Source organism: Rattus norvegicus, chromosome 2 (genome assembly GCF_036323735.1).
Source record: "Rattus norvegicus strain BN/NHsdMcwi chromosome 2, GRCr8, whole genome shotgun sequence".
NCBI lineage: Eukaryota > Metazoa > Chordata > Mammalia > Rodentia > Muridae > Rattus > Rattus norvegicus.
The window spans coordinates 193,286,482-193,312,595 of record NC_086020.1 but is presented as its reverse complement, the minus strand read 5'-3'; the positions used below and the strand labels follow the sequence as shown (position 1 = coordinate 193,312,595).

Here is a 26,114-nt window from a genome sequence, read left to right as displayed (position 1 = left end):
AAATTTCCATCTCCCCCCTAAACTTGATAGACACACCCACAGGAACACAAACGTCTATAATAAAAACTGTACAAAAGCCACAGACACATATCAACTTTGCTTTAGAGAACTCCGATCTTCTTATAAGCAACCCCTCAATTTACAAAAACAAATGAAAGTCTTGCTTTGCAGCAATACTTTTCAGCTCACTTTATCCGATATCTTCAGCTTATCTAAGGCAAAGTAGCAGATTTTTCTGATTGGTACAAGCCTCCCTCGTGGTAAATGATTCCACTGCAGTGTACAGATAGCATGCTATTTTAGAAAACGTCATGACTCAGTTAAGAATAGATCTGCTCTTCAAACAATGGTGATTGTGTGGAAATGACGCTTAGATAACTTATTTACATAGTAAACAGAAGTTGGAACTTTATCTAACTAACATAATGTAGGCGAATCAGTAGCTTTGGGATAAAAGTTTACAGACTGCCTACTGTGTATCAGGCACTTAGTTTTACAGACTACACATGCTTCGCGATGCATGCGTGTGTATCAAACAACAATGCCTGACATTTGTAGAACGTTGTCATTCCTCTCAGACCGTGAGAATACCCATGGGCGTCCCAGTTTTACACTCCGAGGACACAAACCGGGAAGAGTTAACCCTGGCGGAGGTGTGACGGTTTGTTTGCGGGTCTGAGGAGCCTTTTGACTCATAATCTAATCATCATCTTCTCTCCTGGTTACACCAGTTCCACTGTCGGATTTTTACCTTAAAAAACTACTTGACCACTTCCACTATCGTGCTTGCCCCGTTGTTCCGAGGCAAAGCGCGTGCACACACGATTTACCGCTGGTTTGAAGTGCTCCGTCCGGGCACGTCCAAGTTCAAGACCCCCTGATAGGCGCGTTTCCTCGCGGTGGCGAGCGCCCCCGCTCCCCGGCCCTGCGCCCCGGACCGCGCCTGTGGCTCGCAGGCTGACCCCCGCCTTGCCCTGGCCCGAGGTACCCAGCTCTCGGCTGACCACGGACACACTAGACGCCATGGGGCGATGCCAACAGCTAAGCGGCGGAGGTCCCATTGCCCCAAACCCCAGCTGCATCCCGTAACCTACCTGCCTGGGCCGCGACGCCGCCTCGCGCAGTGCTCGGAGACTCGAGTCCGCGGCCTCTGGGATGCAGCTCCAACCTCTTCGTCCCGCCCCCGCAAATTCGCAGTCCCCGCCCCCAAGCTCAGACACGCCCCCTTTCGGCCTGATCACGCCCCGGAGCTCGCCCAGTAGGTTCTGCCCCTCCCGGGTTCTCCTCGAAGCTCCGAACCCACGCCAGGCGGTCCCTCTGACCCGGGCGCCGGAAAACCAGAGAGCTCTAGACTGCCCTGGTTCCACGCTGCAGCCCCTGCCCAGGGCTGGAGCCAAAGCTCTGTCTCTGAATCTACGGCTTGTGCGACCACACGCACAGCAAGGCAGAGCCTAGTTGAATCAGAGGAGCCAAACAGCAAGTTCTTTAAGAAAACCCTAAAGCAACTCGGAGAGCAAACTTTCCTCCGGAAGGTCAGCTAGTAGAGAGATGCCGATAACGCACCTGGCCCCAGGTTTGGAATCCCGAGCCGGATGCCTTTGATGCCTAGTCCTGGTGCCGACTAAGTTGCCACACCCGGTTGAGACTCACGCTTAAGCGCTCCCTACCCCACGATCTTGCTCAGGTATGCACATGGCTCTGTGCCTGCTGCAAGAGTAGCCCAGTTTCACTCTGCGAGACTGGGATGAGTGGAACCTATTTCCCAGCACGATCTAAATGCTCCACCTCACCGCGCCCCGCCCCACTCTACCCCACCCACTCCATCTGACCTTCTGTCTGGTAACCAAACTTCCCTGGCTTGTTCACACAAAGATACCAAAATAGAAGACTGTCACAGAGGTGTTTGATTACACACCACGGATGACTGTCACCGGCCAGCTCAACCAAGACCATAAAAAAAAAAAAAAAAAAAAAAAAAAGCATCATGTAAGACCATGAGGAAGAGAAAATAAAAGGATTACTTTCTACGTGAGGGACAGTATTGACAGCTCCTTTAAAACACTCTAGTGAGGAAATAAATGTGAATGTGGTTTGAAATAAATTGTAAACGCTGGTCTTTATGAACTCCACTTACCTAATGTGTACGTCTTTGTGTACAGATGTATGTTCTTTATTATTTTCCAAACTTCTCATCCTCCTACCTCTGCTTCTGGAGTGCCAGCATAGTCCTGAGGCACCAAACCCGGCATTTAATCTAATCCGTTTGGAAAGTATCACAGGTAGTTGTACGAGATGAAATTTGTGTGTTTTTAAGTGTTTTGAAGATTTACGTTTGAAATTTTTGCATCCAAGAAGATTCTTTAGCAGAATGAAGATTTGAATGCCAAGATGAGCAAATAAATTAATTCACATTCCTGCATTCTACTGCCCTCTCATGGGTAAAATGAAGCTACACTTAATGGTGATAAGGTGTCCTTTAAGTCTGAGAATAATGTTTAGTAATTTGTAGAAAGCCAACATGAAATAAAATCAGGTTCTTGCTAAATATTCATCAAACAGAATTTTTAACTTCGAGAATGCAGAAGGGGAGCCTTGCACCACAGCTAGTGCAAGCATGTCCTTAGGGACACGCCCAAGCTCACGGCTACCTGTGCAGAAAGTGAAGACAGGCAGGAATTGGCTCGCATTTCATTGTGATGTGTCTTGAGGAGTGTTCTCTTCACACACACTTTACAGCCTCAGGGGCAAAAAAAACCTTGAAAGTAGAATGAAATCTTCCTTATACTTTTGGTGTCAAAAAAACCCAAAAGATAGCTTTATGTTTAGTCCATAACCTCATTTTTAATAAAACTGAGTGAATTATCAACCCAACCACTAGATGGCAACACAGCTGTGTGTGAACAAATATAACCTGGATAGCTGGGTCACTTCCTAATCTGAAGGACCCTCCTCTCCCCCTCCTCCCTCTCCATCCATCCACCATCCATCATCCATAGATAGGGTCGCACTATGTAGCTTTGGCTGACCTGGAACTATGAAGACCAGGCTTGTTTGAGCTCTACCTCCAACGTGTTAGGACTGAAGCTGTGTGCCACCGTACCTAGCAGGGATATTTCTGTTGAGATACGAAGGTCTCCTGCTTCAGCAAGCTAAGAATAAGTCTGCTAGGATAAGTCTTCTGTCAGCACTACTCCACAAATGTTCGTTTTCTAAGCTTCCATACAACTGGCCTGACTTTACCTAAGAAAGCCACTGTTGACTTACGCTTTGTCAAAGAACTTGTAAATGGCTCCAGGTGCTTTAACTGTTTTCTGGTCCCTGAGTCCCAAAGCCCATCTCCTTAGCATTAAGTCAGTGGCTTATGTCCTTGGCTTCCTCTGGTATCTGTTGTGCCTGAAAGTCGTGCAGACTCTGGAGTCACTCAAACGTATGAACATGCTGCTGCCCCACATGAAGAGCATCCCTCGGACATCATCTACCTACATCTGCTCATTGTCCACAAAATAGAAATTATGTCTACTGTACAAAGGTGTGACAGGAACCGAATCAAAGAGTATCAGTGGAGCAATTAATACAATACTTAGCTTATTTCAAGAGTAGGGTCTCGGGAGGGCGGTAATGGGGGGAGGATGGAGAGGGGAACACCCATGTAGAAGGGGAGGGACGGGGGTTAGGGGAATGTTGACCTGGAAACCGGGAAAAGGAATAACAATTGAAATGTAAATAAGAAATACCCAAGTTAATAAAGATGGAGGGAAAAAAAAAGAGTAGGGTCTCGGAGAGATGGAGAGATGGCTCAGAAGTTAAGAGCACTGTGTGCTCTTCCAGAGGTTCTGAGTTCAATTCTCAGCAACCACATGGTGACTCACAACCACCTATAACATGATCTGATGCCCTCTTCTGGCCTGCAGGTGTACATGCAGATAGAGCACTCGTTCGTGATAAATAAATAAATCTTTTTTTTTTCTTTCTTTTTTTTTCCAGAGCTGGGGACCGAACCCAGGACCTTGCGCTTGCTAGGCAAGCGCTCTACCACTGAGCTAAATCCCCAACCCCAAATAAATAAATCTTAAGAAAATAATAAAAAAAAAAGGGTCTCAATAACAAGTCTAGAGGATTCGAATTCTCAATGAAAACCCACTCACAGTGTTATTCGGTTCACATACTTTATTCATTCTGTTGATTTAAGGCCCTCAGCAATCAAATTGAGTTCATAACACCAAGTTTCATAACGATAGGCCATGCGAATCTGAGCCACATTTGTCCTTCGGATGTCATTTCCAACAGGACCTTCCTCAAGGTAATTGTTGCCCAGAAACTTTGCTTTTTCCTGTAAGACAAAGGAAAGAGAGGGCTCTGTGTCTCTTTACCCCGGGATAGGCAGCGATCACTCCTCCACCATAATCCTCATGTTACCCACACACAAAAGGGAAAAAGTGGTCGTCCATCTAGTGCCTCCGGGTGCACGCTTCCTGAGAACTTGAATGGTAGAGACATGGCCAGAGAATAGTGCTTGGTGGAGGAGTGGCAGGGACTCAAATTAGATCCTCACAGGCTTGTGCCCTACCACTGAACCATACCCCAGCCCAGGATGGTCTTCCAGTCCCTATCCATAGCAGCGGTAAGCGGTTTATACAGTACTTTCCTGTGTTTTCCTCGCTTCACTAACGATTCAGTGGTCAGATTGCTAGACCCAACACTCAGGAGGGCAGTGAGTGCGGTCAAGTCTACCTCATGAGAAATTCCACACTGCAGGACACTGTTCCTTGCCACCTCACACATGTCACAAGTGCTCAGCTTGAAGACCTGGGCTGCGATGGCGTACTCTTCCATCAGGGGCTCCTGTAGTTAGTCACATAAATCAGGAGTTGCATTAGTGAAAGGAACAATACACGCCCTACACAAAGGATTCAGAAGAGCCTTGGTTTGACTCTCAGTTTCTGGGTGGCGAGTGATCACGTGCTGGCGTTGTTTAAACTTCCATGCCTACCTTGGTGAAATGGAACTGCATCGGGTCATCGGTCGACAGCGAGATCATGAGGCCTTTCTGGAGGAAATCTAAGAAAGGGTTTTTTGCATATTCGAGGAACAGGCTGTTGTTACTCAATGGCGACATTGCAATGGGGATCTGGGCTAAGAAAAATAGGTACTGTAACACAGGACTCTGCAAAGAAAGTAAGAATAGCAATAAGGATGGTGGGCAGGAACAGACAGTAAAACCTTAACAATCCCACGGTTGCCTGGTGGCAGTGGCACACGCCTTAATCCCACAATTTAAAACAGGCAGAGGTAGGTAGATCTCTGCAAGCCTGAGGCCAGCCTGGTCTACAAATTCAGTTCCAGGACAGCCAAGGTAACATAGTGAAACCCTGCTTTGAAAAACAAAAAGACAAACAAATAAATCCCATGGCCAACCTTAAGCTTTAGCTTTCAACAAAGGTACCACTCGCTTTAAATCTCCTAGGCAGTGATGTAGGTTTCAATATAAGTACTACTTAAAATTGAATGTCCTGGTATTGCTTTCAGAAGCATTGGGCAAAATCAGCTTTTAAAAATCTGACTCCTAAGTTGTCAAAGTAAAATGGTCTGATCTAGGTGATTACACCTCACAGCTCACCCCGAAACTTGCTTTTCTTTCTTTCTTTTCTTTTTTTTTTTTCTACATGAAAGTTATGACTATTACCAGAGACATTTTAAAGCACGCTACAACAAGAAACCTGGCAAAAGTAGCTGAAGGGAAGCCAATTGCCTCTGACTTTGCCTGTGAGAGTTCTAAGACAGAAGTCGGGAGATGTGTGGTAATTCATATCTGAGGGCAATTAACAAGGTAACCTTGAGAGAACCCCTTCTGACTCTCATAGAAGGTTACCTTAGTAACCTTCAAGATGTATCATGCTCAACGATCCTCATTTCACAATAAGAGTACTAAGGACTCAGAGTAGCACAAGTGAAGCTGTTCGCTTTTTCAACCTTGCAAAGTTGAATATCGGCCTAGAGAAAAGACAGCAGTGGCTGGTGGGAGCAAATGGGTTCCGTAGTCCCTGATATGAAAATGTCCTGCTCTCCAAGTCACAGGCTGACTTTCCAAGGAATTATGATCTTTCCCACTAATCTAGCATAGATTCCACCCCATGTTCCCAATCTTCCTGGGACTTGAGATCTGCCCTGTCCTTCCTCACTCCTGATACCTTGGACTTATTCTCATAGCTGACCAGAACGTTTCAACCCAAGGAAAAATTAGAAAGCATTATATTGTCAGATGCCAGCTGGGGGAGATAGAGTTGGAGTGCTTCCTGCTTACCTTTGATTCCCTGCTGAGCTCAAAATGCATTTCATACTGAAAATGGATGTTGTGGTTCATCTGTTACAGGCTCTAATATAGAATCATGACATGTACCTTCAATCCCAGCACTTAGGAGGCAGAGGCAGGTGGATCTTGGAGCTGAAGGCCAGCCTGGTCTACAGAGATACACAAAGAAACTCTGTCTTGAACTTTTCCCCATCACTCAAAACACCGAAGAAAGTAAAGATTCCCTTGTAATCCCATCACTCGGGACATAGAGGTAAGTAGATCTTTCTGCCAGTTGAATTTAGCCTGGTCTATGAAGACAGTTCTGCAGGGCTGTACATAGATAAACCCTGTCACCAAAAACAAAAACAAAAAAAAGAAAGAAAGAAAGAAAGAAAGAAAAAAGAAAGAGTGGGGCTGGAGAGATGGCTCAGTGGTTAAGAGCACTGACTGCTCTTCCAGAGGTCCTGAGTTCAAATCCCAGCAACCACATGGTGGCTCACAACCATCTGTAATGAGATCTGATGATCTCTTCTGGTGTGTCTGAAGACAGCAACAGTGTAGTCATAAATAAAATACATAAGTCAAAAAAGAAAGGAAGGAAGGAATGAAAGAGATTCCAAGCCTGACTCGGTGATATTCACCTGTAATCTCAAATTCCAGCAGTCAGAAGTAGAGGCAGGATAATCAGGAAATCAAGACCATCTTTAACTATAGAGTGGCTTCAAGTCCAGCCTGGGGTCATATGAGATGCTGTCTCAAAGAGAGAGAGAGAGAGAGAGAGAGAGAAAGAGAGAGAGAGAGAGGGAAGAAGGGGAAGGGAGGGAGGAGGGAGGGAGGGAGAGGGAGGGAGGGAGAGGGAGGGAGGGAGGGAAGGAGGGAGAGAGAGGGAGGGAGGGAGGGAGAGAGGGAGGGAGAGAGAGGGAGGGAGAGAGGGAGGGAGAGAGGGAGGGAGGGAGAGAGAGAGGGAGGGAGAGAGAGAGAGAGGGAGGGAGGGAGGGAGAGAGAGCGTGCGCTGAGCTCACCTTCTTTAAGTTCAGGCCGTGCGAAATATTGTCCGCTATCATAAAGGCTGTCATGAGGTGAGTGAGAGCCCCAGCCTCACCACAATGGGGGCGAAACAAAAATGTATTCATGCCTCGTTCCCTGTGAGAAAGAAAGAGAAATTTACAAAAAAAATCCATTAGCAGAGTTAACACTTGGGAAGGGAACAGCAACCACGTGTCCAGCAAAACATAATTGTAGCTCTTCACTGTAATTCTTCCTAAGTACAAACATATGTGTTTTTTAAAGAGGCAGCAGAGGATATGGTGAGACAAGGAGCCCATTACCTCGTGCATGAGCATCTTCAGTCTCAGTGTGTGCCTCCTTGGGTACAAGGCACATACATGATGCGCAGATACAGACATGCATATAGGCAAAACATTTATACATGTAAAATAAAAGCAAACAAACAAGATTCGGTGGCATGCATCTGTGATCCCAGCACTCCTGAGGTGAGATGGGGCCAGGGCGAGAACTGCCAGGAAACTCTCAGTCATCTAGAACCTAGCTTGGTAGAAACGAGGGAGGGGCCCTGCCTCAGTAGCCTGGAAGAAGAGAACCAAGGCCTGAAAGCCATCCTCTGACCTGCCGTCTGCCCCGTGGCACATCTGCAGCAATACACACTACACACGTTAGTGGAACACACGCACCAGCAGATGTTTAAAGGACAGAGCTTCGGCCCCTTCTCCCGTACGTACTTTCTCAGGCAGTTGAGCACCATGATGTTTGCATACATGTAGTAGGCATAATATGTGTAAGACGGGTTGTTTTCCATTGTCCACTCCTCAGGTTTGGGACTCTTGGAGGAAAACATGTGACCACTGTGTTTGGACTCATCATCCACACTGTCAAAGCCAGTGATCTATCAGAAAAGTGAGCCACGCTGTGGGTTCAGTCTGAGGGCAGAGGCTCCTCAGACTGCTCCAAAGGAGAAGTCAATATAAGGACGTAAATAAGCAGGGAGAGTCGGTGGTGGCCAGCAAGGCCGACTGGATTGTGAGGAGGAGTTAAGAGCCCCAAGGCTCAGCCTTACATGCTTGAGGAAGACACTGAGGTCTGGATGAGTCTGGGGGTTGATGGTGGCCTCAAACACTGGAAGGAAAATATTCTCCAGCATCTTTCCAAAGTGTGGCAGGAAATTCTTGGATCGGAACACATCACTAAAGGCAAGAAGGAAGGGAACTTAGGAGAGAGAGCATAGTAGGACGACTGTGGGGGAGCCAGATGTCATGGGCCAGAGAAGGAGCTGGTTGTATCCCTCCTACACCCACTCCCAGATATTCTCCGTGCATACACATGAACTGGGGTTGAACTGGGCATGGGACTGGGCACTGTACCACATACTCCCGCCCTTCTATAAACTCTCTGCGGCAAGAAAACTCGGTCTTTACAACTGAGTCCAGCTTGAGGACTATAGTAATTGTGTCATAGAGAGCTCAGTGATCAAATCCATGTGTGGTCACAAGACAGAAAACAGGAATGGCTATCCCAAGTACTTCTTGGGGGCTAGAGAAATAACTAAGTGGTTAAAGAGCACTGGCTGCTCTTCCAAAGGACCCTGGTTCAATTCCCAGCACCCACATGTCAGCTCACACTGTCTGTAATTCTAGTCCCAAGGAATCTGACACCCTCATGCATCAGACACAAATGTAGGCAAAACACCAATGCATTAACAAGAAGAGTACTTCTCTGGGGAATCTAGCTCAGCTGATAGGGTGCTTGCCTTGGGGTTCAAACCAGACAGAAGTGGTGGCATATGCCTGGAATTTGGTAATTCCAGGACTTGAAGAGAGTCTCTCTCTCTCTCTCTCTCTCTCTCTCTCTCTCTCTCTCTCACACACACACACACACACACACACACACACACACACACACACACACATATACTTCACCCTGTGGTAATAATAAATTACCCATTGTGTATATGCCAATTTTTTTCTAAGTAGCCAAAAATTATTAGCTACACTAATCCTGGCAACAACACAATACATTAGGTGCGATGTCTAGGTGTTTTGAGGGATCTGAACTCAGAGGTTCATGGTTATGAAGCAAACACTTTACCAGCTGAGCCATCTCCCCAGTCTCAGTGCGGGCACATACAGAGTGGGTTGCCGGTTGCCAGAGAGTGTGTACGGATGCAAGTCAGATAAAAGATCAATGAAACTGCGCATAGGAGAGACGCCATCCCTGCAGGCAAAGAGTGACTGTCTGTGACAGGGAAGAGAGTACTTCTCCAGCAGCAATACTGAGAAATCCTCTGATTATAAAGAGCTTGGGCTCGTGTGGGTGAATTGGCCAGTGACGGTAAAGGTTCAGACACAAGACAACTATAATTCGATTCTGACTTGGTGGCACAATTCTGTAATCCTAGCATTCAGGAGACAGAAACAGGTGGATTATGAATTCGATTCTAGCCTGGGCTATATAGTAAGAGCCTCGTCTCAAAACTAAAAATAAAGAGCCAGGTATGGTGATACAGGCCTTTACTCCCAGCACTTAGGAGGCAGAGGTAGGCAGATCTCAAATTGAAAGCCAGTTTGATCTACATAGAAAGTTCCGGGCCAGCCAGGACTATAGAGAGAGATTCTATATCAAAAAAAAATTAAAAGTTATATGCCAGTGCAGTACAGACAAACTTGGCAAAGAATGAAGGGAACACAGACAAGGCCAGTGTGTGGTGTACACAGTTCTTACTCGAACAGAGAAGACTGGTGTAATGTGTACATGGTCCTTACTCGAGCTTTGCTATTACTTAGAGTAAGAACTAAGGAAGAATTTGCCCCTGGCGAAAATACATACTAGTCCTTATTTTAGTTTGAAAAACCAAACTGAACTGAGTGAGTATGGTGGTGCAGTCAGATGGGTAGAGGCAGATTTCACGTTTGAGGCCACTGGGCTACATAGACAGAGAGAGAGAGAGAGAGACAGAGACAGAGACAGAGACAGAGACAGACAGAGACAGACAGAGACAGAGACAGAGACAGAGACAGACAGAGACAGAGATATTCTGGAGCTGCTTCCCAGTTAGCCCTTTCAGCCGAGCTGACTTTTGTGTAAATGAGCCCTAACTTTCTGGTTCAGGTGGAAGCAGAGGCAGGAAGAGGAAAATGAGCTTCAGAGGCCCCTCCCCCCCCATGGGGAAGGTGCAGATACATACTAGATCCTGGGGACTTGGATCATCCATGTCATGTTGGGGCAATAAATACGGTTGCCGACAAACCAAGAGGAGAGTTTGCTCCACTCATCTGGACTGCGACCGTAGATGGACAAGCGGGGCTCCGCATGCTGATACTTGGCGTCCACCAGGTCTGCACCCACCTCCTGAAAATCCAAGAGAGAGATCCAAAGCCAGAATTTCCCACAAGTCCCCCCAGAGGTCTAGACCAGTCAGATTTAGGAAGAGGAGTCATGTAAATATGGAAGGGAGGGAGAGAAATTATCCAAGAGCTAAGGGAACAGAGAGCCGAGGATTGAGTGAGGACGAAAGACTCTTCAGCAGTGACAGAAACCAGAGGCAAGAGTCAGACAAGGATGACAAGATCACCATGAGGGCGGCGAGACGAGTGCAGCTGTATATACACTGCCACCCCAAACCCCACGCCCACCCCCACCCCGCTCCCTAGGGCAGCCCTGGCCCCACGTGCTACTCTTGCTTCTTAAAACACACATGAGACACCCCTAACTCTGCTCAAACCTCAGGCCAGGTCCTTATCCCCTAACTTACACCTTACACCTTAACACCTTAACTTACACCTTAACTTCTCTACCCTGGAAACAGAGACATTTCCCCAACGATCCCTCCCTCCTCTGTGTCCCCTCCCCCTCCCCCTTCTTTCCCCTCCCTCCCTTCCCTCTTTCCTGCCTTCCTTTCTCTCCTCCCCTATTCACGAACCGTATTCAGGCAGTGTTTTTTCCTCACCTTGATGATAGTGGCAAAATACTCTCCGTTAATGTAGTTGTCTGTTTTTAGGTAGAGGTCCCGAAGCTCACTCGCACCCACCGGATTGTATTTGTCATTGAACTTATCGAAGCGTTGGAACGTCTGCCGTCCCTGAATGAGGAAACCAGAGCAGAAGCTTTGATGATCTGAGCTTCCTGGAAGCATAGTCCCCAGGCGCGACCAAGTGGAACAGGAGGCTGATGTCAGGGAAAGAGATGGGCTTCAAGAATGAAGTTCAGGGTGAGTGATACCTCAAAACTCATCAGGGGTACTTTCAGCCATCACAGTAGCTAAGGTAGCTGAGAGGGATGTGCTAAGGGAGGGATGGCCTGGGATATCTGGGGTTCTCTGTCAATAGAGCGAGTAAAAGGAGCGCCTCCCAACCTACAGCATGAACATCCAGAGAGTCAACAGTCAGGTCATATGGATGCATATTTAATTGAGCAAAAAGTTCCTTCAGGGTCAGGTTCTTCTCTTTGGTGCTGTAGACCACTCTGTCAGCATCAATATGGTAAGATTTCTTAATAAAGCGCAGCAGGTGCTTCTGGTTCATGCAGGCAGCTGCGTGGATGTGAGTATCCACCTATGCACACATTCAGAGAAGGAAAATGCAGCATTAGCCTTCTGTATGCCACTGTCAGTGGCCACAAGTCCTGCAGACCCCACTGAAGAAGGAGGGAGAGGCAGATAATGGCGAGAACTGATAGTCGGTAGACATGGCCCAGGGGACCCGTTTGTGTCCTCTATACACCTGTGCAACAGTGTGAGCCAGTTAGCGGGATGCAAGGAAGATGCTTGCTTCTCTCAAACATCAGCACCCAATATGCTATCACGGCTTTTCCACCCAAAGAAGTTAAGATTGAAATTATGTTGGATACACTGACATATGCCTGTAATCCCAGCCAAATCTCAGCCCTAGAGAGGAGGCAGGAAGATCAGGAGGTTAAAGTCATGTTCAAATAGACATCAAGTTTGAGGACTGAGCTACCCGAGACCCTGCTTCAAAAAAACATCTGGATGGTGGTGAGGAGGAAGATCTCCCAAGCTTGAAGTAGTAACTCTTCAAGGTTTGGGGTTTCTATTCTACAGTTATATTTCTGAAGTTCTGGGCCCCAAACCCAGGGCCTTGCATACCTCAAGTTGGGCAATCTCTCTGCCACTTAGCTTCTTCCCAGTGGCTTTCTCTTCCTAATTATAATTTCCCTGTGTCCTCTCTTCTCTCTCCTCTCCTCTCCTCTCCTCTCCTCTCCTCTCCTCTCCTCTCCTCTCCTCTCCTCTCCTCTCCTCTCTCCTTTCCTTCCCCCACCTCTCTCTCTCTTTCTTTCCTTCTTTGTCTCTTAGACAAGCAACAGCATGGCACTTCAAATCTGCTAGATATAATTTACCTGCCTTCACTAAAACCTATGTAATTTGCAAAAGTTGTAAGTTCCTCAGCAAATGTCATCTGGTCCCTCAGCAGTCTCTGCACCTGTGTTTCCCTCTGAGCAGCTCTGAGCTGACAGGATCACCTTCCTGCAGTTATAAAAGTCTGACACACTCACCTTCCTACAGTTATAAAAGTCTGACACGCTCACCTTCCTGCAGTTATAAAAGTCCCGGTGGGGGTTGTTCTTCAGCTCCTTTAGCTCGTCCATCTCATTCAGCATCTGATGGACCTGGAACTTGGAGGAGAGGAACTTCAGACGGCGGTGAGTGTAAGTCTTCCTGTGAAAAGTAAACACACAGGATAGATGTCTAAACATCTTTCTGGACATGTAGGGAAAATGGTTAACAATTTCAAAGAAGCCTCCAGGACTCTTCTCACCCATAAGAGGAAATCGTTGCAGGAACAGGTTTCTTCCATAGTTGATCCCACTGCAAAGCACCCAGCTTTCAGTCAAAGCTGGGTATAATAATGAAGGAGGACTAGGAATGGCATTTAAAAATCTATGAGGACTGTGTAGGTCAATGGTAAGGGCCCTGGCTGTGGTGTCAGTAGACTTGGGCATCTTCCTGGTTCAGCACTGTGTGACATTGAGCTAGTTACAGGCTCCCTCACCTTTCAGATGCTTCAGCTCCTTATGCTGTAGTTAAGGTATTCAGGGTAGCGGGAACCCTGGGGAGATGGCTCTGCAGTGAAGACCTGAGTTTGGTTCCTAGCACCTATATGTAGCATTTCACAACTTCACCTGTAACCACCGGGCCAGCGGATCACTTACCTCTGGCCACCACAGAATCTGCACTCACATGCACAACTCACACACAGACACTGGCATATACACATAATTAAAAAAAGATAAGCCAGGCAGTGATGGTGATACACACCTGAGATCCGCACTCAGGAGGCAGAGGCGGGGGCTCTCTAAGTTCAAGACCAGCCTGGGCTACAGAGTGAGTTCCAGGACAGCCAGGGCTACACAGAGAAACCCTGTCTCAAAAAATAATGATGATGATGATGATGATGATGATGATGATGATGATGATGATGATGAGATAAAATAAAATGTAAAGAAAAAAAGAGTAGGGCTGTAGCTCCACTGATAGAATGCTTGCCTAGCATGTAAGAAGTCCTGTGTTTAATCCCTGGCACTGTGTAAACTGCAAATGACAGTGCAAGCCTGCAGTCCTAGCCTTGGGAAATAGAGGCACGAGGATAGAAGTTCAAGGTCAGTCAGGACTACAGAGTAAGTTTGATGTTAGCCTGGGCCACTTGAGACACCTCAAATAAATAAATAGATGATTGATTGATTGATAGATAGACAGACAGACAGATAGATAGATAGATGGACAGATGGATGGACGGACGGACAGACAGACAGATAGATGCATGCATGCATAAGGCTCTTGCAAGGAATAAAGAAAGGAGTTGAATGCAGTATTTGGACAAGGTGAGCATAATAAGCATTCCTCTGATCATCGTGACACTGGTTGCTAGTGTTTAGATCTCAGTGAACACTTACACAGGCCCTTGTGCAATTAGAGCAAGCAAAAAATTCATGTCATCCAGGAAGTCATCCAGATTTGGGTAAGGGTAGGGCTTGGGCTCATCTCTGCTGGCTGCTGCTTCATCAGGGTAGATGTAAATCACACCACCCTTCATCTTGAGGTGATAGCCCAGGTTTGCGGGAAGGTCTTCTCTGCGAAAGGGGTCTTCTCCCTTCTTCGGAGGAGGGGTAAATACTTTTTCAATAAAACACAGAGTTATAGATCAGCACATAGGACGAATGACCATGTAAAAATAACCAAATAAGAAATACAGCAAATCGCATCATTAGTTTGTCATCTCAGACTTCATTGGTTATAATTATCCAACATTAGTTAACTTGTCTTTTTTTTTAAAAGGCAGGGTCTCACTATGTAGCCCTGGCTGCCCTGGAACTTGCTATGTATGCCAGGCTGGCCTAAAACACATACTCTTAAAATCCTCATGCCTCACGAAGGGAGGGACTAAAATCATGTACCATCACCAGCCTGGTCTACAGAGCGAGTTCCAGGACAGTCAGAGCTCCACAGTGAAACCCTGTCTTTAAAAACCCTTCCCCATGAAAAGAAGAAGGGGAGGAGGGGAAGGAGAAGTGGGGCTTGGGGAAGAAAGAGGAGGAGGAGAAGGGAAGGGAGGAGGAAGGGAGGAAGAAGGGAGGAGGAGGAGGAGGAGGAGGAGGAGGAGGAGGAGGAGAGAGAGAGAGAGAGAGAGAGAGAGAGAGAGAGAGAGAGAGAGAGAGAGAAACGATGGAATTCCGTCTGCTCCCTGAAGACTTAGGTTGACTCTAGACCTGTGGATTTAGGGTGACTTAAGCAAGGTAAAAGGCAAACCAGAGATGGGGAGAAACCTAGCAACAGAACTGCAGGATGGGGCTGAACTACAGGGAGATCTAGAAAGGCTTCCAAACTCAATCTGGGGATGAATGGCATGCTAGCCTGTAAGTCATAAACTTGAGAAGGTGGGAGAAGAGGAGGGTTAAAGAGTTCAAGAACATTCTCAGCTACAAATCTAGTTTGGAGGCCAACCTGGGTAACTTGAGATCCTGTCACAAACACTCCCATCCAGAACAAAGACTGGGGGTGTGGACGGTGGGGCAGGGATAGAAGTCTTCAGTTTAGAAATAGGTTAAGTGAGCAAGCAGGAGCCTCAAGGGCTGAAATGCCTTTTGGATGGAGGCAGGTGATTCTGACTGGCTATGTAGGGAGGGGATGGGGAGCATGGACATTTTTTTAATCAGGAAAGTAATGTGCTTGGAACCGTGCTTTAATAACCAGAAGAGAGAGGATGGGATGAAAGAGAGGGAGGCTGAGTCGTAGCCTAGTAATTAGGACACCTCCACAACCACTGAGACTAGGAGATGCACAGGTCTAACTTGGGGTTTCAGAGATCCTGAAGAGAGGTATTATAAGGGCCAAATCAAGTGACTTTAAGACTGGGTCACTGATAGTCTAAAAACACTAAAGTTTGTCTTTAATGCTGGGCATTGGTGGCCACCACTTTAGTTCCAGCACTCACTTGGGAGGCAGAGGCAGATGAATCTTTGAGTTGAGGCCAGCCTGGTCTACAAAGCAAGCTCCAGGACAGCCAGGGTTATGCAGAGCAAGCTTGTCTCAAGAAAGAAACAAAAACAAAACAAAATCATACTTAGTAGATAAACCTAAAGCTATACTCCTTACATTCATGAGAGAGTAAGTTACCTGGATAGAAGCTTTCGATTGCTACCAAAGCTTCGCCGTCGATGTTCCTCAGGTACTTGGAGGGGGTCTTGGGGAACCTCTGGAATGACTTCTGCATGTATTTCTCTCGTATACACAAAGCCCGATAGAGACCTTTACAAACCACCTCAAAGTCTTCAACAGTTACCTGCCAAGAAAGTATCAGAGCTAAGCCTGTGAGACTCTGGAAAGTGGTCAGCTGATTTCTCATAGTTCTGGCTTTCCTGTGTGCTGTGGAAATATGGCTCAGTGGTTAAGAGCACTGACTGCTCTTCCAGAGGTCCTGAGTTCAATTCCCAGCAATCACATGGTGGCTCACAGCCATCTGTAATGGGATCTGATGCCTTCTTCTGGTGTGTCTGAAGACAGCTATAGTGTATACATATACAATAAATAAACATTAAAAAAAGAAAGAACCCATTCTACCATTGCATATGTGTTCCTCCTTTTATGTGGTATTTGCATATTGAAAGTACATACTTCTGAAACTGGATGTGATGGCACATGCCTCTAATTCCAGCATTTGGGAGGCTGAGGCTATAAGTTCAAGGTCAGCCTGATCTACACAGGCATTCTAAGACGAGGTCTTGTCTAAAAAAAACAATAAAATAAAATGTAAACTTCTGAACACAGTACTCATCTGTCAAATTGTATTGACTATTGACGAGGGCCAGTTAAGTCAGGGTCTCACTTTATAGCTGGGGCTGACCTCCAATTCCTTATCTCCTTGCTTTAGAAACAAGGTCTAATGTAGCCAGGCAGGCCTCCAACTTACTATGTTGCTAAGAATGACTCTAAACTCCCTCTACCTCTACTACCCTGGTGCAGGGTTATAGGCCTGAGACAACATGCCTAGCTTTTAAAAAAAAGTTTTGAGTCGGGGCTGGGGATTTAGCTCAGTGGTAGAGCGCTTACCTAGGAAGCGCAAGGCCCTGGGTTCGGTCCCCAGCTCCGAAAAAAAGAACCAAAAAAAAAAAAAAAAAAAAAAAGTTTTGAGACAGTGTCTTGAACTCACCATGTAGCCCAGGCTGGCCTCAAATTCCTGTCTCATCTTTCCTAGGATTACAGACATGTGTCACCATGCCCACTTTCTTAGATAGTCTTAGAGAGTTTTGTCTCTGTCCAAGATGAGGCAGCATCTAGACTAAAGCTTGGTTCGAGCTGCTGGAGATGCCCTGCCTTACCTCCAGGTCCCTGTATTATCAGAGCCCCAAAGACCTTCTCTCTGGGAACAACCTGAGTGTGGTCTCAAAGGCTGGAGATACGGATGGCAGATCCTGACTGGTGTGGCTATTTTGAGAGCTCACTTAGAGTTCTATCAGGGGAGTGCAGCTGCTGGTTGGTATCTCCTTGACTGGAGTGGGGTCCTCCTCTACGGCAGGTCCTCTTCCGCTGACTGTGCAACTCAGGGAATGACACAGACATATGGAGCTGGTGAGGAAGGAGACACCCATCCAGTCAGGTCTGAGAATGAACCCTGGCAATCGGCAGGGTGGCATATGTCACAGCCAGACAGCTCACACTGTCTATTTTAAAAGCTTGCATTAGCCCAAAGAACCCAGAGCGAGCCTAGGTCTGAGGCTCAGTTTCCAAAGACACTGTTCTATCAGCTCCTCACAGGTTAGGGTGGGTTTCTACTCACCTGCATTCCAGCCCTCAGCGCCTTAGCATTTAAGGCCTAGATGCAATAAGGCCCTTATTGATAAGGGTCAATTAAATTGTCAATTACTTATCAGGTTCCATAGGCCCTGAGACGTTAGTCCTGAGACGCCCCTCCTCATCTCTGTGCTTACATTCTGAGGAAGCCCCTGTTGGCTACAGAGCACAGCCAAGTGGAACACTGCTCTGCAGTTTAGCCTTATCAGCCGCTAAGTGAAGCCACAAGACCCCAGGCCCAGGCCTCTGGTGTGGGGTCACTCTTCCCTGACTTCTGTACATCTTCTCTCCTTTTTCTGTTCTCGTGTCTACAAAGCCTATGGCTGCCAAGTGTGTCTTCTGAGCTTTAAGCTTTGAACTCTGGAGTTTTCCAAATTGTGTTTACCACGGATTTACCATTTTATCACGAAATTTCACGTCAGCTCTTTACCATCGGCGCCTGCCGTTTGCCGAGCACCCTGGTTGCCATACTGAAGAAAATAAACAAACAAGAGTGGCTTGCATGTCAGCACCCTGAGCCCCACCCTGCCTGGGTCAGTTACATGAGACAGGGGCTCAGCATTGGCACTGAACCCAGATTTGGAGCAGAGACTGAGCGCTCGATCGCAGCTTCACCGATGTGATGCTGATGCTGCAAGTCCCTGTGGCGGAGATTTATTAAGTGGCCAACTGTTGGGACAAGACAAGTAGGGCACATTGTAAGTAACATGAGTTCAGTTTCCCTGGGACATACTGAAATCCACTCCTTGGACACCTGCTGTGTAAGCTACTTCAACAAACCCAGACTTTATAAGCTCTAAAGACAAGGGCCTCCTTGGAATTTTCTTTTTCTCTTTTTCTTATGTGTGGGAATGTTTTGCTTGTGTGTGTGCGACCACAATCATGATCTGGGGTGGGGGAAGAAAGGCATTGCGTTCCTTGGGACTGAAATCCTAGACAGTTGGAAGCCACCACGTGTGTGCTGGGAACTGAACCCAGGTTCTCTTAACTGCTGAGCCATTCCTCCAGCACCCTCTCCACTAGATTCCCCTGTTTGTTTGTTTGTTGTTTGTTTGTGGAATTGCCATGCTGTGCATATGGAGATCAGAGGACAATTGCACAAGTTGTCTCTCTCCTTCTGCCATGTGGCAGCTGGGGCTGGACTCAGGTCTCTAGCCTCCTTGGCAAACTCAGTTCACCTGCAGTGCCCTCCCCGGTCAGCCCCTCAGCTCTGTTTTTACTTTAGGGTACAGTCAGCTAGAACAAAGTGTTCTTCCTTGCTGCTCCCTTTGGTCCTTTTGCCCAGTCTGTCCACTGTAGTCTGGGTTATCTACAGGGATCCTTCTTCACATTGTCACTGTATTAGTAAACCGGATAAAGGGGGCGCTGTGTGGGATGATGGAGCAGCACAGAAACGTCACTGACGTTCAGCAGTAGGACTGAGTTGCAGAGGAAGCATGGCAAGAGAGGCAAGCAGCATCTGCACAGGGAGGGAAGACGGCGTGGAGCTACGAGTGTTCGTCTGGGGACATTGGCACGGCAAGTATGACTCACCCCAGAGGCATAGTCACCAGTGATCTGCACCCTCTGGAAGTCAGGCACACTCTCATAGGTCGGGGATGAAGAAATAAATTCTTCAATGTGGGACAGTTTGGTAGAAGACGTTTCACTTTGCGGAATGGACAAATTAACAGTCTTCCGTCCTTGGAAGCGCCTTTTCCTGGGTTTGAAGTAAACAAAGAAAAAAAGAAAAATTAGCTTGATCCTCCTCAGGAGTCCCATCATAATAAATGGATTTTTCACTATTCTGGTTTATTTTGAGGCCAAAAACAGTAAAATAAATAAATAAATAAAATATGGACTTGTTGTCAGAAGCAAGATACTATGATAGTGGGAAAAGAAAGAATCCAGCAAATTCGATGGCTTCTTTTAGTACTGGGGACCTGAGGGAATATATTAGAAGGCCTTCAACATAACATCCTTCTTCTAGAATGGTCTGGTATGAATAGAAGTGGCAGTGCAGCTGTTACAGTGAATGTGGGTGATGGCAGCTGTATCCTGTGTCATTGTCCTCATGTGCCTTAAAGTCTATGAACTTCCATTCCCTGGGAGTACAATACCATACCCTAGGGAGTTCTGTTACAGTCACGTCTGAAATGAGGTCCTTACCAGGGGCATGCTCTTGAAGGGAACACTGAGACCCTGAGCCTCCTTCCACCCTCCTCCCTCCACCCTCCTCCCTCTTCTTGCCATAAAACAATCAACTTTGTGATGCCCACCCCCATCACCACAGGCCCAAAGCAACAGGGTCAACTGACTGTGGACTGAAAATCCTGACACTCTGAGCTCAAATAAAGCTCAAATTCCTCCTTTAAGTCCACGTGTTTAGGTGTTTTGTCACAATATTGACAAGCTATGGCAGCTATTTACCTTATAGGATTTCTGTGAGATGTAACGCATCTCAAATATCTTACACGGTATTAAAAATTTTATTGATACTGTTTTCTTTCTTTCCTGTTGGTTTTGTTGTTGCTATTTTGGTTGGGTTTTTGATTTTTTTTCAGACATGGTTTCTCTGTGTAGTCCCGGCTAACTCACTTTGTAGATCAGGCTAGTCTTGAACTCATAAAGATCGGCCTGCCTTACCCTCCTGAGTCCTGGGATGAAAGATGTGCATCACCACTCCCAGCTGATACAGTTTCCTTATATGGACAGTTTTTTTTGGGTTTGGATTTTGAGTTTCTACTTTGAGGAGAGACTAGACCCTGGGTGAGGTTCTTCAGGGGATCTCAAAGGAGACGATTTGCTGTTTGTCCTTTAAAGGTATAAAACCAAGAAAAAGACAGCATGAGGAGACCAGTGGGATGGGGGAGCGCTGCAAGCTTGAGGACTGTGTGGTAAAGAGCAACAGGGAGTGAAATAGAGGCAAATAACTTCTTCATAAAGATCTCTGATAACTCCTGGGGGAAGGGTAACATTCATGACAGGTGCAGTGTGGGCAGAGATGAAGATGTGTCCCCCCAAGGCCAAGGTGCCCTCAGACTTGCTGGAAAGTAGTTCAGAGAGCAGCACTGCTGTTGACTAGGGGACATGCCTGAAGACAAGGCATTTGAGTTCCAGTTCCCATGCCAACTATGTCTATGTTGAAAGTGCTTACTGCAGCTGTCCGCCCACTTTGGAGGCTCCAGTTCTCTTCCTGGGGTGATAGAAAATCTTTATTTAGCTTACGATGTAGACAAGGGCAGGAGGGGACTGTTTTCTTTTTTTCTGTCACTAGTATCTCACCCTAACCTATGCAAAGAAGAGGAAGAAGAACTTGGAACCCTGGCAGAGTTCTTCCTTTCCGTGTTACCCGCACTGAGACAGAGACCTTCCTTCAGGAGCCACCACAGTCGGTCCCAAGGTGCCACACTTACCTCCTGCCATCCATGGACATGGACAGGTTCTCCATGTGGAATATGTGGGCCTGCATCTCACGAAGGGAAATTGGGCAGATCTCATCCACGTCGAAGGGGGAGATCTCGTGCCGACCTCCCTCATCTTTGACTTCTGAGGCAAATACTTTTTCAGCAAAGCTACGCATTGCATCATCAATTTCTAGAAGAGTTTTTCACACATTAGTTGACACCCTACATTTTCCCATTCTCTCTCTCTCTCTCTCTCTCTCTCTCTCTCTCCCTCCCTCCCTCCCTCCCTCCCTCTATCTCTCTCTCAGACAGAGAGAGAGATGGAGAGAAAGAGACAGACAGGTAGGCAGACAGAGACAGAGCACACCTTTGGTGTCAGCTCTCTCCTCCCACCACGTGAGTGGGATCCAGGGACTGGACTCAGCCCATGTTTCCCATTCTTTTTGTTTGTTTGCTTTGTTTTGCTTTCCTTTCTTTTTTTCAAGACAGGGTTTCTCTGTGTATCCCTGTCTGCCCTGGAATTCATTCTGTAGACCAGGCTGGCTTGGAACTCAGATCCACCTGCCTCTGCCTCCCAAGTGCTGGGTCTAAAGGCGTGCGCTGCCACAGTCACCACCACCACCACCACCACCAAGTCAAAGTTTTTCCATTCTTAAAATGAAGAAACAAGGGTGAGCTCCGCTGGCTTGACAATGCATAATCTCCAAACCTTCAGAAAGTAAGACCCAGTTTCCTCCTACGGGGCAGTAACGGTCAAAAACATATCTGTTTTTCTGTTGAGTTCCACTGTCTTCTCTACATGCCCAGCTCACAGCCATCTCCCAACCCACTCCTGCACTTCTAGGAGCCTTTTGGTACTCCCAGAAAAGAGCGGGTGAGCAGAAATGAGAACAGCGAAGAGTCAGCTACTGTAGCAGAAATGAGAACAGCGAAGAGTCAGCTACTGTAGCAAGACTTCGCAGAAGCTTGCCATGGAGATGGCAGAGCAAACAACCCAGCGAGGGTGGCCTCTGTGCCAGGGTCTGTGCAGGCCTCCAAAAGGTGGTCGTTTTCAATCAGATGGAGTGGATAACAAGTTCAAGCCCTGTGCTTACCAACTCCCTCACCCAGCTCTGTTTCCGTTTCCCTACATGTTAAGTGAGGGCACTAACACCACCCCAACCTCGCTCTCCAGGCTGTTGTGACATAAAGTGTGTGGAAACCCTTCAAGGAAAACAAAGTTTCAGATTAAGCTGAATGAGGTAATTCGGCAGTGCCAGGCAAGTTCACAGTTGGTTGACTTCCGGCCATTAAGGATGATGTGTAGTTATGAGCATATGGGATAAAGCATCCATTAGGAATGAGAGCAAGTGATTCGTAATGTCAGCAATGCTGTCAGGTGACTAGATTAAAATCCTGGCTTGCAGTGGCAGAGGTAACAGGGAAGACAGTGTTACTTGAACCTTGAACACTCATTTGCCTTGTCACACTCCAACACCTCCAGAAACTGAGAAGCGTGCTTGGAAGCTATTAGTCGTTCATTGGCAAGCCCACGGCCAAGCAAATGGAACACTAAGCAGACGTAAGTGATGCTGAGGCCTCCCCAGCCCACCACCAGCTGACCCCTAGAAATAGCATCATTCCTCCCCGAGCATCACGGGCACCCAGGAGATGAGTGGCAGGGGGAAGTTACATGCTGGCCATGAAGGGCAAATGGAGATAGGTCAGTTGGTTATGATGATGAGAATGAGGTGTCAGTGGTTTGTCACGCTGTGCCTGTGGCAGTGCTGTTGGGGACCTTAGGAAGGGACAGTATGGCATTGATGCCAGAGACCCAATCCCATCTGGTGACATCCCAGCTCTTCTGGAACAATCATTTGTTATCTGTTTCTATCTGTTTGGCTCATACATTGTTTAAAAGTATAGCTTTTACTAAGGTTGCATCTTTTTAACCCACTATCAACAGTTGAAAGTTATATTCTCAAGTCATGACCCAAAGTGATGTGGTTGATATTTGGTCCCACAAAATTGGACAGCTGTTTTGACTCCATGCAAACGCAGCTGAAATTTGACCGCTAATTCGAGAGCTCTGCCTTTCCCACTACTTCAGGGCATGGTGGTGACTTCAGGCAAGAAAAAGTGAAACTAGTATTTAAAAGTAAATAGATAAGATGTGGTGACAACCCAAATTCAGGAAGGAGAAGTAATCGCCTCGGGTGCGTGTACATAATTACTGACCCTTCTTAGCATGTTGTTTGAGATCATGGGACAGCTGAGGAGCGGTGTCTCAGAGACAGGACATCTATCTCAGGACAGACAGAAAAGGAAAAGATAAAATGGCAAAATTGACTGCTGGATTAAGGTAAGAAGGAGTGCAATGGAATCTGGGTAGCCTCGGGCAAACCACAGTCCCCAGGAGCCTCATGGTTCATCATTGTAAAAGGAGGACGTTAATAACAAGTCAGCCTCGGAATGCTGGTATGAAGATCAAACATGAAATATTTAAAGTCCACGTGGTGCTCTCCATAACACTGGGGATTACGAATGCAGGAGATATACAGCTCTTGAGAAAAAGATCTCCATGCTGGCTTCCACACCCCACAGGTCCGGAAGTCAGGCCTATTTCCCAGCAGAGTTTATCCATGTGTGGGGCAGGCCAGCTTGCAGGCTCCCACCCGCCACATCTCATCTTACAGAGGAACTTGGAGACAGAACCACATAAGTCAGCAAAAGAAAGTTAGAATTGGAGAGCAGGCAGAAACACAACTAAAGCTAATTTTATCTAAAATCGTGTTTTATCTGGCCCCCTAAAAATTCACTACAAAATATTTTTTGTGCTAGAGTCGAGAATCATCTATCTACGGGTATCAGTGATCATTACTAGCTTTGCGTGGTTCCATTTATAAACGCTGCTGAGAAATAAGCCCCTTTGTAAATTAAGGAACACTGTCACTTTGTTTACAGGCACTTGCAATTGGCAGGAAAATAGTCCCAAATACTCACGTTTTCCTTGACCTGTGAAACAAATGAGACAGACATATGAGCAACTCTGGCCATCTGCTGTGACCACGCACCCGGTCTCTGGGAAGCAGGGTAGACCGCCACAGACAGGGGTGGTACTAGCTCATCTTATAAGGTCCCTATATGCTTTCATTCCTGTCCTTCCTAGCACATGTCTTAAGCACATAGTAATACTCTTTAAAAAGTTCTTCTTGCAGGGCTGTGGTGCTGGGGGTTGAGCCTGGGGCCTTGTGTGTGCTAATGTTAAGCTCACACTCCACTACTGACCACTAAAGGTACTTTTTGTAGGATGGAAATTTAAAGGGAAAGAAAGATTAATCCGTTGAAGAGGGCTAGAACTCCCAAACAATGCTGGAACTGGGCAAATAAAACCAGCTTATTTGGTAGCATGGAACAAGTGGGTAGCACCCACCGAACCACCGTTTCTGAGACCCAATCACATGGAAATACCCTTTATATACAGAGAAAGTTTTAGCTGCAAATAAGGTCAAGAGGACTTTTATACGTGTAAAATATGGTTTAAAAAAACCCAGGAGATACTTAGGAAAACTCAAATGTCATCCAGCCACTTCACATGGTTTTAAAGGGAGTAAAACACATAATAGTCGCACTATGTTAAGGTAAAGTCTATCCTCCCCAAAGACTGCACAATTACAGGTGTAACGCAAATGCAACTGAGTCCTTAAAAGCTTCTTTACTCTTGCGTAAATCACAGACTGAGACGCTGAACTCAGAAATGTCGAGTGGTTCCCTGAACTACACGACTATGTGACTTTTTAAGTTCCTATTTTTCTAGTTTTCCTAAGTGAGTGTTTATTATTTTAACTTTTGGTGTAATGGTTCTTTTTATTTCACATGTCTGGCATTCTATAATGAAACATACATACAACTGATTTTTTTTTAAATCCTCTGAGTGCAAGCGTGGACTGAAAAGCACTGGAACAGTCTGGGCTAATGTTTGTCCTACGGTCATGATCTCTAGTACAGGGCTGATGAGCCTTCTCTGGGCCATGAAATCAGTTTTCTAAGGGATTCAAAGATATAATTTGAGAAAAGACCCCTCCCCCCTCTACTAGAAAGCAAGCAAACACTTGAAAATGTTTGCCTTTCTCTGACATGTACATCTGAAGCTATTCTGAAGCCTAAATAAAGGGTTGCTGAAGCTGACATGGTAGTTAAAGGAATGGCTGCATATGGAAAAAAAATCCCTGAGTTCTCCAATCCTTTCTGCACACCTACCTGTAAGTTTGAACAGAGGCATTGTGACTGGGATCCTGGATTCTAGGACAGCACAGCAGAGGAAGGAGAGAGACTGTGGGGATGGCAGACTGACTCTGTGACATACCAGACACTCATTTGATTATTTTGTTTTGCCCCCTGTAACCTGACCCTGCCCTGCTAAAAGGGGAGATGAGCTTCAGACCTATTTATAGCTTTCGGACAGCAGTGAACAACAGGTGAAGCCTCTAGGCTTTATCTTGGGATTTTAGAAAAAGTAGCTGTACTGACCAGAAATCCAATTTCAACACTCACCATGCTATGTGCTGGCTCATCAAGTGTGCCTTTTTCTTTAACTCCATGTGACCCTGCGTTTATTTTTCACTCCACTTACAGCACAGTGTCATGCGCTTCTGAAAAGGAGGCCTCAACACCAGGAGGGCTTCTGTAGTAAATGTCCTGGTTATGGTCATCAAGTTCTCAGCGCACACTCTTACCCATATGTACTCTTATACACACTTTTACACACCCACAGTCTCTGGCAACGTATACGCTACACACTCTGTCACACACACCATACTCTCACACACTCCCATACACACCCACACTCACACTATATACACTACACACACACACACACACACACACACACACACACACACACACACACACACTTTTCCTAGTTGTGTGGCCTCATTGTTTGAAAGCTGTGACTGACCTGGGCAGTAGCATATAGCAAGCAAGAAAGATATAGCTTCTACTTAAATCCTAACAGATAAAATCCAATAAAATGCTTTTTCACATCAGACATCATGGAGAATGCCTGCACTCAGGAAGCAGAGGCAGGAAGATCATAAATCCATGGTCATCTGCAGCTATGTAGCAAGTTAAGACCAGCTGGGGT

At 46.5% G+C, this 26,114-nt stretch overlaps 2 protein-coding genes across 7 annotated transcripts in view; both read right to left on the bottom strand.

Moving 5' to 3' along the window:
- The window catches only part of Dennd2c (DENN domain containing 2C), a 68,165-nt gene extending 66,391 nt beyond the window's left edge, over window positions 1-1,774 (bottom strand). Inside the window, exon 1 of one of the 4 annotated variants that reach the window (XM_006233071.5) lies at window positions 1,564-1,774. The gene's annotated coding sequence lies outside the window, so the exon portion shown is untranslated. The other 3 variants (XM_006233069.3, XM_039102070.2, XM_039102069.2) reach the window with 3 other exon arrangements.
- Window positions 1,775-4,149: 2,375 nt separating this feature from the next.
- Window positions 4,150-25,377, bottom strand: Ampd1 (adenosine monophosphate deaminase 1). 3 transcript variants are annotated; one of them, NM_138876.1, is made up of 16 exons: window positions 25,232-25,264; window positions 23,975-23,986; window positions 21,002-21,182; window positions 19,140-19,305; window positions 15,933-16,098; window positions 14,213-14,432; window positions 12,848-12,977; window positions 11,662-11,856; window positions 11,253-11,384; window positions 10,491-10,654; window positions 8,367-8,493; window positions 8,032-8,195; window positions 7,315-7,435; window positions 4,991-5,164; window positions 4,732-4,842; window positions 4,153-4,330 (listed from the first exon to the last, which is right to left on the bottom strand). In NM_138876.1, the coding sequence occupies exons 1-16, from the start codon at window positions 25,251-25,253 to the stop codon at window positions 4,172-4,174; spliced, it is 2,244 nt and encodes a 747-aa protein (NP_620231.1). In that variant the 5' UTR covers window positions 25,254-25,264; the 3' UTR covers window positions 4,153-4,171. The 3 variants fall into 3 exon arrangements, with proteins under 3 accessions (XP_006233122.1, XP_038957689.1, NP_620231.1); XM_006233060.5 differs by lacking the exon at window positions 23,975-23,986 and having other exon boundaries at window positions 4,150-4,330; window positions 25,232-25,377; XM_039101761.2 differs by lacking the exons at window positions 23,975-23,986; window positions 25,232-25,264 and adding an exon at window positions 21,702-23,637 and having other exon boundaries at window positions 4,150-4,330.
- Window positions 25,378-26,114: the final 737 nt, after the last annotated feature.

Excerpts from the sequence above, each read along its gene's own strand:
- Ampd1 (XM_039101761.2), bottom strand. The coding sequence starts at position 21,810 with ATGGCTGTGAGCTGGGCATGTAGAGAAGACAGTGGAACTCAACAGAAA. Across the intron at positions 11,857-12,847 it reads ACTTTTATAACTGCAGGAAG|GTGGATACTCACATCCACGC; the intron begins GTGAGCGTGTCA and ends ATGTGTGCATAG. Across the intron at positions 11,385-11,661 it reads ACTCTCTGGATGTTCATGCT|GGACGGCAGACGTTCCAACG; the intron begins GTAGGTTGGGAG and ends TTCCTCATTCAG.